General features: G+C 45.4%; 1 protein-coding gene across 2 annotated transcripts; it reads left to right on the top strand.

The window, feature by feature from the left end:
- The first annotated feature begins 1,041 nt into the window (after positions 1-1,041).
- On the top strand, positions 1,042-12,335 carry casd1 (CAS1 domain containing 1). 2 transcript variants are annotated; one of them, XM_079749721.1, is made up of 18 exons: positions 1,043-1,652; positions 2,640-2,736; positions 2,893-3,013; positions 3,192-3,236; positions 3,360-3,422; positions 3,518-3,562; positions 3,690-3,813; positions 4,041-4,249; positions 4,557-4,979; positions 5,131-5,220; positions 5,430-5,549; positions 7,761-7,917; positions 8,283-8,362; positions 8,473-8,574; positions 9,046-9,186; positions 11,360-11,437; positions 11,556-11,648; positions 12,055-12,335. In XM_079749721.1, the coding sequence occupies exons 1-18, from the start codon at positions 1,094-1,096 to the stop codon at positions 12,328-12,330; spliced, it is 2,823 nt and encodes a 940-aa protein (XP_079605847.1). In that variant the 5' UTR covers positions 1,043-1,093; the 3' UTR covers positions 12,331-12,335. The 2 variants fall into 2 exon arrangements, with proteins under 2 accessions (XP_079605848.1, XP_079605847.1); XM_079749722.1 differs by lacking the exon at positions 12,055-12,335 and having other exon boundaries at positions 1,042-1,652; positions 8,473-8,578.
- The last annotated feature ends 1,800 nt before the right edge of the window (positions 12,336-14,135 follow it).

Genomic DNA, 14,135 nt, shown 5'->3' with positions numbered 1-14,135 from the left:
AGATATTGTAGCGTCGGAGAAGGAACCACACAGGAGTCAGGTTTCAACGGTAGCTCTCATGCTCCGTACACCACTTAATATGAGAGCTGCCTTTTATTTGAACAAACAAACACAGGTCTTAACTCACCACCCTAATTATCTTGGCAGTGTCCGATTTTGCCAATCTCCACATCCACCTAGTTGTACACTAATTATTGCACCCCACGTTATTTCAATGCCGCGAAGGACCCAGGAGGAGGGCCCTAAAGGTCCAATTAGTAGCAGTCCAAAGAGTTACGCCCCTGTTTATTTGCATAAAGTCTTTTCATTTCTATTATTTTTATTTCATGTCACAGAGTAAGCTTATGGTACAGTTTTATTTTACACAATTTCATTGTGTTATATTTCAAAATGTAAGTGATATGTTTTAAGATATATGTTAATAAAGTTGAAATGTTCTTGCAATTATAGGAAAATAAATGTTTGACGTACACAGTACTTTAATGCCTCCAAATTTGTCCTTATCGCACACGATAATTGATCCCTACGAGTAAATCAGATCAATTAGATCCTATGAAATAACGTTATTCAGAATATAATATATTTAGAACAAAACCAATACCTTTTGATGTACTGCTTTAATTGTTGGCACACCACATTTCAGCCAGACCAATATGTCCCTGTACCATATTTCAAGCCAAACCTACACCATTTTGAACACCGTTTGTTTAAGTTATCTATTAATTGCAGTAATACTTAGTTGGATTCCTTGACATGAGAGTATCCACAAATGACATCTGATCGAAAAATATTTCTTTCCTTGAAAAAAGCTTTTGCTGTTAATTTTCTAAAATGAGCATGTGCAGATTTGGTGTGTAATCTCTAGTTTGTTTCAGATTAAATTGATGGATATTAGTTAATGTAATGGTATATCTACATCGAAACAATTATTTTCATTTGTTTATTTTTAATTGATGGATCCGTAGTCAGCTTGTGAAAGGTTCTCTACAAGTAGTTATTATAATAATTATTGTTGTTATAATGTAAGTAATCAGTTTGCTCATCTGTACAACTTCTGTGTGGCAGTGTATCATTCAGCCAAAAAAACAATGTAATGGAAATAAGGGCGGGGATACACAGTACTGTCAGTTGTAACTCCTCCTTGGCCCTTCCAAAAAAATTCAAAACGACCAATTCATATACTTACTTAAGGAACGCACTAGTTGTAGTGGGGTCGGACATTGTCGTAGTCGGACAGTGTCGTACCCGCACTTTACTGACATGCGAGTTGTATGTTATTCAACTGTTGTCTTCTCTTCTTTGCCCTCAATCTGCGTCGATGGACGAGGAAACCCAAGGGCCGTATGAAGAGAAAGAAGAAGAGAAAGAAGATGTACAGGAAGGAGTACCGTACCGCATGGCTGCAGAAGCAGCAGCAGCAGCATCAGACAGCGGGGGCGTGAACGCACGAACCGTGCCCGGGGTCCCGGAGCTCTGCGCCGCATCGCGTCCGTCTGGTTGTTGTCATGGAGGAGAAAAGATGGCGGTTCTGGCCTATAGCCTAGGCAAACGAGAAATAAATCAGTATTTCAACATCAAAAATGCCAAGCTGATATCGTCCGTGCTCGTCGTGTTGCTCCTTCTCTTCCACACCGCTTCCCGATATTATGGGGGTAAGTGATCGCCTGTATATGAGAATCTGGCACCTGCAATGAAGCCAGTGTTTCGATGTCCCCCATATTGCCTACTAGCCACCGTAGTATTGGATATGCCTCGCATGTGGATGCACTTCCCACTCGGTTACGTTTTAAAGAGGTGTCAATGGTCAACTATGTCGTCTAGGTCGTTCAAACGGCTCCACCATCGAGTAGCTGTGTTCAACTTCATGTTGACGTAGTGATGGAATAGCTAGCTTAGCCGAGCAGCTAGCCAAGGTCCCGTGTTTACATGATCCTCAACACGTAAAGCGGTTGGTTGGTGTGGCTACGGGCTGACTGGGTACCGCTGTACCAGTTCACATGTATGGGCGTGAGGCCACATATATTCACTGTTCTTTTAGTTTGGCACACACACTTGGGTTGTCTATATTAAAACGGGGGTCAATAAGCTCATTTTATGTGCTGTATGTTTTGTTAGCATAGCGTCCAGTAGGGTTGGAGCGCATCACATAGCATAGCCATAAGTGGCTTATTTAAAGAGCAAAAACATACACTTTTTGATGCAATCATTAATAAACGACAAGTTGACCCGTCCGTCCATAATAGTAGAAACAATTGAGCTGCATGCACTGAATTGTTGTAGTAAGTACTTGGTAGTAGTTTGATAATAACATGCACGAGTACAAATCATAGCAACCGCTTTTATTGGATAAATACAATCCGAATCATTCCGATCCAGCCATTTACGTAATGTCAAAAAGGTTTGAAAACATAAACAGCACATTTACCCCCCAACAATTCGCGTTCAATGTCAATAGCTTCAAAGTGAACGCACCATTGTATACGGCTAATCTCTTAAACAAATCTAAAGAGAGGCGCCAGGGGCTTTGTGCAGCCTGCCTATTTCAGGCAGTAGCACGGGATAAAAGGGGGAAATGAATACAAATGTATCTGTGTGTTGTTCTTGGGCTGATCTGGTAGATTCTTGTGCACTGTCTTCAGGCTCTGACACATGTGACTGGCTGTTGTCCAGCGGACGATACTTGGGGGAAAACGTTTGGCAGCCCTATGGCTGCATGATGCACAAGTACAAAAGCACGTGAGTTGCCACATGCATGCCAGCAGGGATAGTGATCCAATGCATTGTATTCAAATATAACAATAATATAATACAAGACATTGTCCTGGCCGGCTTTTAGTTTTTCGATATTAAGATTGCGACTTGTGTTTACTTTGTGTCCTTTTGGCTATACAGTGATTCTAAAAGCTGTCTTGCTGACAAAAGAGTGGCTTTTGTGGGTGACTCCAGAATAAGGCAGCTTTCTTACTCCTTCACCAAAATAATCGACCCAGAGCGCAAGGAAGAAGGAAACAAGGTAGAGTCTGACAGCAAAGGAAAAATGCTAAACTTGGCCATGGATACAGATACACCACTGCATCAGAAAGCACATTCGTTTAAATGCTAATTATTTAAACAGCACTGACTCTACTGGATGGGAATGACGCAAGGAAATGCCTCACCTTGACTTACTTGCCTTTCTTTCATGTCGTCAGCATGAAGACATTCCCTTTCACGAAGACAGTTCTTCAGCCAACTTGGTGAGATGAATTCACAAGTGGTCATTTCACCATGCCTCCACTGACAGCAAAACTAATAAAGTACATCTATGAGTAGGATTAGAGATCTCTCACTAATCCTAATTCTGCCTGCTTTGCATCTAGGACTTCTTCTGGTATCCAGAGGCAAATGACTCGATGAAAGAGCGCCTGCGGTCATGGACTCAGGTGGGTCAAAATAACCTACCACTGCAGGGTTAGGGTTATGCTAAGAATACCTTTGCTTCATTGTTTCCCTTTTTACTTTTTACTTTCCCTCACAGGACCGATCATCGACGCCAGATGTTATCGTGCTCGGAGCTGCTGCGGTATGTTTGTTTAAAGAAAAAAAAAAAAAGCAAGAAGGACCAGCGCAACAGCTGCACAATTTGGGGGGCAGTCTTGGATCCTGCGTCACGTTGATTAATTCCATGACTCCTTTCCTCCCTGCTGCAGTGGTCCATCAAGCTGCACAGTGGCAGCAGCGAGACCCTGCAGCAGTACAGGGTCAACCTGACCGCCATGGCTGTGACCCTGGAGAGGCTGGCGGAGGACGCAGAGGTGTACTGGGTCCTACAGGGTGAGCTCTCCTGTGTGTGTTTGTGTTTGTGTGTGGGTTCTATGGCAGTTGATTACAACTTCTTGTAAAGCGTAAAATATTAAGGCACATAGGAATCAGAGCGTCCAGGCGAATCAACTATTTGTTTGTTAAGTGTTTTCCTCATTTTTATATGCGTTGAACATCCCCCTGGTTCTTCTTTCCCCTTCCCTCTCCCACCTCCATCTCTCCCCTTCTCTCCCCTCCAGACCCGGTGAATGAGGAGGCACTGAGCGGGGACCGGAAGATGATCACCAACCATCAGCTGGAGCTGTACAACGAAGCGGCAGCGGACGCGCTCAACGGCAGCAAGCGTAGCGCCCGGGTCAAGCTGCTGGCGGCCACGCGCCAGGCCGCCATGGAAACCATCGTACAATCGTCGGACGGCCTGCACCTCCCCCAGGGAACCCTGAATGTGGTGGGTGTGGGTGTGGGAGTGGGGCTTCGGGATCACTTGGGGCTAGAGGGCCATTTGTCTTTTTAGGGGTTTAAAAACAGTTATAAACCTTGTTGTTGAAAAAGGCAAGTTAAGTATATCTATAGGAGAAGGGTTAGTTTGAGGCGCTATTGGCTAACTTGAATAACTCCAAACAAATCGGAAGGAATGAGCCGGACAAGTAGGACAGCATTTTGCACAAGGACCACGCCACGAGTAAGCCGTCGCCATAGGGGACATTGGTACGAAACGCAGCCCTTTCCTGACGCTCCGCCGTTGGTCTCCCCAGGGGGCCATGATCCTCATGAACGCGGTGTGCAACAAGCGGACGCGGCCCATCGACGGCTCCTGCTGCCAGGGGCCCCGGCCCCCCAGCCTGCTGCAGAAGCTGGCGGCGTGCGTCTTCCTGGGCTGCGCGCTGGTGCTGCTGGGGCTCCACGCCATGGGCTACGGCCGCCACCGCCACCGGCCCGTGCCCCCGGACGTGGAGAGCCTGGAGGAGAGGAAGCCCACCACGGCCCCGGGGCCCCCGGGGCTAACGGCGCCGCTCCAGGCTCTGTGCCGCATGGGCGTGATCATGGCGTACTTCTACCTCTGCGACCGCGCCGACACGTTCATGAAGGAGCAGAAGTTCTACACGCACGCCACCTTCTTTGTGCCGCTGGTGTACGTTGTGGTTCTGGGGCTGTTCTTCAACGAGAGCACCAAGGAGGTGAGGGAGACGGAGACTGCAGCTGTTTCTCATTTGGGTGTTAGGCAGACGCAGCGACTTGACAATTATAAAGTGCTGAAACAAAGATATATATATATATATATATATACATATATACACAAATGGCTATGTCTCCCCATTTTCCCGACAGACAAAGCTGTTAAACCGCGAACAGACTGATGAGTGGAAGGGGTGGATGCAGCTGGTTATTCTCATCTACCACATATCTGGGGCCAGCGTTGTGAGTCTTTCCTCTACTTCCTCCCCCTCCCCCTATTCCTCTTCTTCTCTCAAGCATTAGTTCTGCTATTGCTTAAGTAATGCTTACTCCTACTTTTTTCATTATTTACTCACTTCTGCACTGTCAGCAACCGATGATGAAATCATTACACGTCCCAATGTGTGCCAATCGCTGTGTGCCATAACGACGACACCATTCCCATGTTCCAGTTCCTTCCGGTGTACATGCACGTGCGTGTGCTGGTGGCGGCGTACCTCTTCCAGACGGGCTACGGACACTTCTCGTTTTTCTGGCTCAAGGGGGACTTTGGACTCTACCGAGTGTGCCAGGTGAGTTCACAGATCGGCCTTGTTGTGCCAGGTGATCCCACAATCAACACTCGACAATAGAAATACTGTTTAGTCGTTGTCAAGGGAGACTGTAGCAGGTTCACACACAGGGGAGCAGGCAGGGGTGTCGTCCCTCAGCGGGAGGTCTCTATTATTGAGTCTTTTAACGAAAACACAAAACTCGTAAGGATAACACAAAACGGGGGGTCCGTTCCCACAATGTCTCTCTCTCTGGCCCTCGGGTGGGTTTCCCTCGTGCGGGATCTCGGGGGTCCGTGCGCCGGGTTTCTCCTCCTTACTACAACACAAAGCAGGCACATAAGTACACCCTCCCTGATTGGCCTGAGTGCAGACACCTGCTCGCCACCAGGTCCAATCCCCCCGGCCAATCCCGTGCGCTCCCAACCTGCCCATACTCCCCCTGCAGGCCAGACGTCGCACGTCCCCCCACAGAGACATACTCTCTCTCTTTCTGTCTTTCTGTCTGTCTGTCAGTCTGTCTTTCTCTGCTGTACCATGTGAGGTTTAGCCTCAGGATATGTACATTTAAGTAGATGTCATGTTCTGTAGAGTTTGATTAAAAGGTATAAAATATTTCATTAATAATTTAGACCCTTTGATGCTGGGTTTAGTTTCCCCATGAGTATATATCGTACATTGTGTATGGGTTTACGTTTTATATCCGTGTAGTTTGAGTAAATAATATTCTTGATTCAGAGACATAGAATCAGAATCAGTACCTCAACGCACATAGCAGCTACGAAACAATATAAAGTAAATAGATATTTAAAAATATATAAAATAAGTAAAAACATGTTGAAAAAATAATTGAAAGAAATAAATTACAAATGTAAAGTGATTGAGTGGAAGTGGTACCATCCACGGTTGATTGTCTTGCAAAATACCGTGCAGTGAAAAAATGTTTCAATTACTCTTGTGGTATAATGGGTGGGGTTGGTTTGTGGTTAGTGCATTCCCCCATGAGCCTGACAGCTTGAGGGACAACAGGGCTGTACGCTTACTTTTTAAAGTGCTAGCACTGGCGCTAGCAAGCAAAAAATTTCAGTAGCACAAAAATAATTTTGGTAGCACACATACTATAGTCAAAATAATTATTTTATTCGGATATAACTATATGGACAGAATAGGACGTATATTCAAAAGTAACACAATAGCCTTTTTTTAAACATCAGCAGCCAGAAGTGGTGAACCCATTCAACAAAATTAAGTAATTATAACAAATTTAACCAGCACGGTTAACGTGGGTTTTTGCATAAAAAAATCCTCCCGGCAATCGATGTGTCGCTTTGACAAGTTGTGCTTATTGACGTTGTCCCTCCTGAAAATAGTGTTCCCTGTAATGTAGGGTGTCTTCCCAGATGTCCTTTCCCCTGCCTCGAGGCAATATTTACAAAACATAGACTTCTTGGATTGGTCGTAGACCAGCCAATTGAATGTTTTTAACCACTGGGGGTTAAACCTGTACGTTTTCCCATTGGCCGAGACGGAGTCATGGGTGGAGTTGGCTTCGTCCGAAGGTGCCGGTTCCGTGCTTGTGGTCGCCGAGTCAATCTCTTCCATACGTGGATTTTATTCCAAGTTTCCATCTTTATTTGATGAAGAAGAACTTCAGAATACAGAGAAATACCTATTCATTTTTCTGTTTTGCTTAAAAAGTGAATTTCCCGCGACCGTTACAAAGCCTCTTCCTCAACGTGCAAATGTTCGGGAAATGTAGTTTTTTAGTAGTTGATCGGAAATGGCGAGCCTATAATTCGAAATACATTTCCCTACATGTATCGCTCCCATCATGCTCCCACACACTCGCGCTTAGCAGTGCCATTGAAAATCGTACAGAAAGACTTTTTTCTTTTCGGCACGGGTCCTTCTCACCCTTTCGCACCGGTGCGAGTGGACTTGTAGACCTCGTTTCCCAGACGGCAGCAGCTCAAACGGTTTGTCGTTGGGGTGGCTGGGGTCCCTGATGATTCTGAGGGCCTTCTTGACACACCGGGCCTTGTATGGGTCTTGGATGGAGAGAAGCTTGCATCCACTGATCCTCTCAGCTGTCCGCACTACCCTTTGCAGTGCTTTGCGGCATTGAGCAGTGCAGTTCCCATTGTATGGTTTCCAAAGGATGGTCTTGTTTTGTTTACATTGATGATGATGATGATGATGATGGCGGATGTTTGTGTGTGTGTTTGTGCTCAGGTGCTGTTCCGTCTGAACTTCTTGGTGCTGGTGCTGTGTGTGGTGATGGATCGACCCTACCAGTTCTACTACTTTGTGCCGCTGGTCACCTTCTGGTTCGTCATCATCTACGCCACAATGGCTCTGTGGCCCCAGGTCCTCCAGAAGAGGGCGAACGGTAGGTTCCTGACACTCACTTCACCATGCAGACACTGGCTTCTTGTGGACCAGTAGGGTTCTAGAAATAGGTGAGAAAGATGCAGTGGATTCAGATGCAAAGATGGAACTGGTTAGGGAAAACTCTGAACTGGATTATTTCAGGATTAGCTTCAGGTTAGTTTCAGAGCGTAAATATTAATCTTTTGGGAACTCTGTTTACTCCGATCTTTGTATTTGGAAAGAAAAATAACGACGAAGTCAAATGCACCGAATAATCTTCAGACATCTGGATTGCAATGGAATCCAAGTGTGGAACATACAAATAAATGTTCACTAATGAATATGCCTTGTTTTTGTTTGTTTACTGTGGTTTGTTATGAGCAGGCAGTGGCATGTGGCACCTTGGGATCCTGACAAAACTACTAGGCCTGCTGCTGCTCATCTGCTACTTTGCCAACTCGGAGGTGAGCCTACCCGCCACGGTACTTGGTTCCATTTGCCCCAGGGCATCTTTTTGTGACGTTGCCATGACGCTAGACCTTTTTGTGTGTGTTGTTGCTGCGCTGTGCCGCAGGGCTTCTTCCAGAGCCTCTTCTCCGTGTGGCCTATTTCCAAGCTGTTTGAGCTCGACGGCAGCATCCACGAGTGGTGGTTCAGGTGGAAGCTGGACCGATTTGTAAGTGCGTTTGCAGAACTATCTAGATGACAACACACTGAGCACTCTGCAGTCAATCTAGGGCAAGACACATATCCCTTACCCAGGAACTAAGCTGACCACAAAAGCCTCATGTTCCATCGTGTGGCAACAGAACAACACGTCTGTTCACTGCAATGATTATACATTTTTGCTATTATAAATATAAACTATTATTATTATTATTAAATATGATAACTTTTCTGGATCATGCTAATGATCACAGTTTAATTATTATTTCAACTGTTTAACTATTTTACCGGTGTATATGTTGACACATTTGACAAGTGGCCCGCTTTCCCCCTGCGATATGCGACTACTTGTTATGAAATAAAAAGCTGCAAACATGGATTATAAAAATAAGCACCCTAGTTTGCCACAAAATGTATGATGCAAAGACATGCGTTACTCATTCATTGACGGAGGATGCGGCGATGCCGTTGCGTGCTGCAGGCGGTGATCCACGGCATGATGTTTGCCTTCATCTACCTGGTGCTCCAGAAGAGCCAGGGGATGTTGGAAGGCAGAGGAGAGGCCCTCTTCTCAGCCACCATCTCCAACCTGCTCCTCTGCCTCTCCGTGGTCTCCTTCATGGTATGTACCCCACACAACCACGCAACCCAGGGGGTTCCTCTCTCTCGTCGCATAGCTGCCATCTTGGTTCCAAACACTAGCTGGATGGAGGAACTGAATGCAAATGTTTTAGTTATACAATCCAAAGGGAGAACCGGATCTCAAAGCTCAGTCTCACACGTGTCCCTGTCTGACTGCAGCGGCCCACAAACAGCCACTCAGTAGAGTAGGCCACTCGGTAGAGTAGGCCACTCGGTAGCGGCCCTGGGGCTGTCTGGCTGTTGGTATTCCTCTGCTCCACCACTAGGACTGGAGCTCCTTTGTCTGGCTCTATCCCGCCATCTTCTGCTTAAGGATAACAAGAGTGTTAATGCCCCTGTCTCTCTCTCTCTCTATCTCTCTCTCTCTCTCTCTCTCTCTCTCTCTCTCTCTCTCTCTCTCATATCAACGATATGACCTCCAGCCTCATCTCTCCCATAGCCAGAACTCCAGCTCTATTGTCTACTCCCTTTGTGATATTCCAGCTGAATTTAAGAAACTGGAATACACGTCAAAACATGGCAACTTTTGCATTCCTGCTGTAACCACTAATAGAGTCAACAAAGGGAAACTTTAACACTGCTAACCTCAAAAATCTCATACCTATTGCCTCCAAACCAAAAACAACCTTAAAGCCTATCAACAACACCATCAGGGTGGGTTTACTTAATGTTAGGTCCCTTAATAACAAATCCTTTTTAGTAATTGATTTTATTAACACTTATAAACTGGATTTTATGTTTTTAACTGAAACATGGCTGGAAAAAAATCACAGTGCAACCGTTCTGATAGAGACAGCTCCTACCAACTTTAACTTTTTTGATGCATGTAGATCTGGAAAGAGAGGTGGAGGAGTTGCTGCTATATATAAAAATGTATTTCAGGGGAAACAGATGTTATTTGGTGATTTTCCATCATTCAAATACCTTTGTGCTGTATTGAAATGCTCCCCCAGAGTTCTCCTATTAATTATTTACCGGCCACCCACATACATAATGCAATTTTTTTCGATGACTTTACAGAATTATTGACTAGCATCTCCACAGACTTTGACTGTCTAGTTATAACTGGTGACTTCAATTTTCATACTGATGCTTTGAATGACAAGTGTGCAAAAAAGCTTTTTACCATTTTGGACACATTTGTACTGTCTCAACATGTGAAAGAGGCTACTCATTGTAAGGGGCACACTCTAGACCTGGTTATCACAAAGGGCCTCAATGTTTCTGATCTCTCTAGGACTGATCCTTTACTGTCTGACCACTTTTGTGATTTATTTAATATATCTTTTATTCCCGACATACAGACAAAATCAAACACTGTCAAAAAACGGTATATCAATGAAGATTTTAATGTAATTTTTAAAAAGGCCATCTCCTTGCTACCACCTCTCAACCCATGTTCTGCTGATGATCTTGTAGAAAACTTTAATTTGAAAATTTTGAAAGTCATATATGTCATTGCACCTTATAAGGTTAAAAAACGATTTCTGAAAAGCAAAAGGCACCCTGGAGAAAAGCTGCTTCTGTAACAGCACAGAAAAAAGAATGCAGGAATATTCACCATTATATCTATAAAGAGAGCCTCCGTGCCTACAATTTAGACTTAATAAGTGCTAGAGAAACAACATTTGGGTTGGAGTCCCAGAATAAGGCCTTTGGTTCGTGGTTAGAGTCCCGACGTGTGTCTGGGTTAGAGTCCTAGAATAGAAATTGACTAGAATCCGGGTTGGAGTCCCAGAGAAAGGACCAAGTTCCTTTAGGTCGGGTTGGGGTCCCAGAGAAAGGACCAAGTTCCTTTAGGTCGGGTTGGGGTCCCAGAGAAAGGACCAAGTTCCTTTAGGTCGGGTTGGAGTCCCAGAGAAAGGACCAAGTTCCTTTAGGTCGGGTTGGAGTCCCAGAGAAAGGACCAAGTTCCTTTAGGTCGGGTTGGAGTCCCAGAGAAAGGACCAAGTTCCTTTAGGTCGGGTTGGAGTCCCGACGTGGGTACCAGAGAGACTGTTGATCTGATCTTTAATACATTGCACTTTCTAAAATGCTGATCTATTTTACTCATTTCTTTGCATATGTAAAGCACTTTGAGTCTGCCTTGTGTATGAAAAGTGCTATGTAAATAAAGTTTTTTTTTCTCTCGCTCTCTCTCTCCCCTCCCATAGGCCTACTCCATATGGGCAAGCAGCTGCAAAAACAAGACTGAGTGCAACGAGATGCATCCCTACATCTCAGTGGTGCAGGTGCTAGTCAATGTTTTCTTTTTTTTCTCATTCTATGGCTACGCTCTCAACTGCCTCCTCATAATTTTGTTCCCTTCACTTGCCTTACCTCCTGTTCGGTCTCTCGGTCTCTCCGCAGATCTTGGCGTTCATCCTAATCAGGAACATTCCAGGCTACGCTCGCTCTGTATATAGCTCGTTCTTTTCCTGGTTCGGGAAGATTTCCTTGGAGGTAGGACGGCTTCGTGGAATGCATTGTTTGTATTTTTATTTTATGAGCTGTCCATTTTGTTCTTCAGCTTTGCCAAATGGGCTTTGGTACTTCCTGCGCTTGTCATGTTTTTAGCTCAAGGCAATGTGTTTGAATACCTGTCTACTGGACCATGAACATAACCACTGAACTGAATTGCACACGTTGCACAACCCACTTTGACTCAGTGTCTTCTTGTGTTTTAGTTGTTCTTATGCCTCTGCTACAGTGCCTTCTCAATCACTCATTCACACGCTTAATCCTTCCCTCCCTCACCTACTCCCTCGCTCCCTCACTCCCAACCCTCCCTCCCTCCTTCCTCATGCACTCCTTCCCTCAATCTCGTCACCCCCCGAGTGCTTTAACCTCCGCCGACCTCTCTCCCCAGCTGTTCATCTGCCAGTACCACATCTGGCTGGCGGCGGACACCAAGGGCATCCTGGTACTGATCCCGGGCTTCCCCTCGCTCAACATCCTGGTCAGCACCTTTGTGTTCGTGTGCGTGGCCCACGAGATCTCCCTGATCACCAACGACCTGGCGCTGGTGGCCATCCCCAAGGAAACGGGGCCGCTGCTGAAGAGGCTGGCGGGCGCGGGGGGCTTGGCCCTGATGGTGCTGCTCACAACGGGAACGGGCAGCGTCACCGCGCCCGGAGCAGCCTGAAGGGGCAGTGAGAGCAGACTTAAGCCTCCTCCTCCTCCTCTCTCCCCCCCCCCCCCCCCCACACATTCACCTTCTGTGTTCCCGCCGAACTCAGAGCGGACGCAGAAGTCCTGGATGTCCGTCCTCCTTTAGTCATGGTGATGTTTGGACTACTAGAAGCCGGTTGGAGAGGCTGGTTTTCTCCCGAGGTCTCTGATTGGTGGATCTGGCGCGAGGTGGAGCCGCCATGTCTGAACAGGATCTCTCTGTGGTGAGCTCTCCCTGACCGCTATGGTTCCCAACATACAACAAGTCGCACACTGGAGAGAGAGAGGGGGAGGGGACACACCTGCCATGTGGGCCCGCACCTTTCTAAAGACGGTACGGGAAGATAATTAACAACGGTAGCTGTCTAGAAATAGACCTTATAGGACAGAAGGAGACATTATAGGAGAAACTGTAAAAAATAGGTCCACTCTTCAAAGTTTATAACCTCATGCTTGCAGTGTGAATTTTCCAGAGTTGCTTCTGCCCCGGCAAACCTCACGAATAAAATGCATCCTGACACGACAGGAATTCACAGCACGCACACACATATGTCCGCGCACTGCGTCTGTGTGTGTGTGTGTGTGTGTGTGTGTGTGTGTGTGTGTGTGTGTGTGTGTGTGTGTGTGTGTGTGTGTGTGTGTGTGTGGAATACAACAGTCCCACTTTTTGTAAGACGTTGCTCAATTGTTCTTTCGTCATCGTTTACATATTGAGGTTTCCAAGCAAATCAACACAGACTGCCAACTCATCATTGAGCCATACGGAAACTGGTGCGGTTCAATATGCCCATGTGTCTTCATGGGCCTACAGGTGATCCCTGGACCAGCCAGTGACAAAATACACAATAGGTTTGATACAGTGCACATCGACAACAACTATGATGATAATAATAACGATACATTGTCAGAATATATTTTATTTACCTCTTCCATTTTGTTTAGGCATTGCTAGTTTATTTGAGCAAAGACTTCCTCGTACGGTGAGGTGGACCGACCACTGACCTAGAGCTCCGAAGCTCTATGTGATATGTACAGTATTTAAAGATTTAAATTAAGCGCATATTTTCTACAGGGTTTGCTTTTTTCTTTCTTTCTTTTTGTAGGTTTGTCCATTTCTGCTCCCATTTCTGCTGTTTTAAAACCTAAAAAAGTATTGTGTAGGAGGTTCCTTTTGTACTCATGGAAACACACAGGCTAGATCACATTGTTCACTGTAAATACCGATTTAGGAGGTGTTTCTGAGGACATGTCAGGTTTTAGGTTTACTTAATTTTCTTTTTTTCCTTCTTCCTTTTGTTTGAATTGACAATGTTAAAATACCGGACTCCTAGTCTATCAAGAAAATGCACTGGATTTATACATGTCTTTTTTATTCTTTCTTTTTGGGTTGTCGTCGGAAGGCCACTAATGTTGGCGCTTTTGTGCTTGTTTCTGTTTGCTCAATGGGCGACTAAAATAGACACTTGAATGACATGGCGTATGCTTTGTCAACTGAATGCCACTTGATTGTAAGACATCCACCCAGGTCAACGAATACCTTACTGTTGATTCATCTCTCAATCGGCTGTTCATCTTGTAGTGTCAGTTTTATCACCCAACCAAATTTAGCTGAGAAAGCCCAGGGGTTAGTCGTTTAGGGAAACGCCAACAGTATTTATCTGTCTCTCTTTCTCAATCTACTAGTGGCACGAGAGGTTTGTTAAGTGCCAAAACTGAAACCCCTAAATTAGTTTCCGAGCTGTGTGCTTACACTGGGGAGAGTAATTTCCTGATTGGTAT

The sequence above is a fragment of the Pollachius pollachius genome, assembly GCF_949987615.1.
Source record: "Pollachius pollachius genome assembly, chromosome: 13".
NCBI classification, from domain to species: domain Eukaryota; kingdom Metazoa; phylum Chordata; class Actinopteri; order Gadiformes; family Gadidae; genus Pollachius; species Pollachius pollachius.
This window is presented reverse-complemented; position numbering and strand designations above follow the sequence as displayed.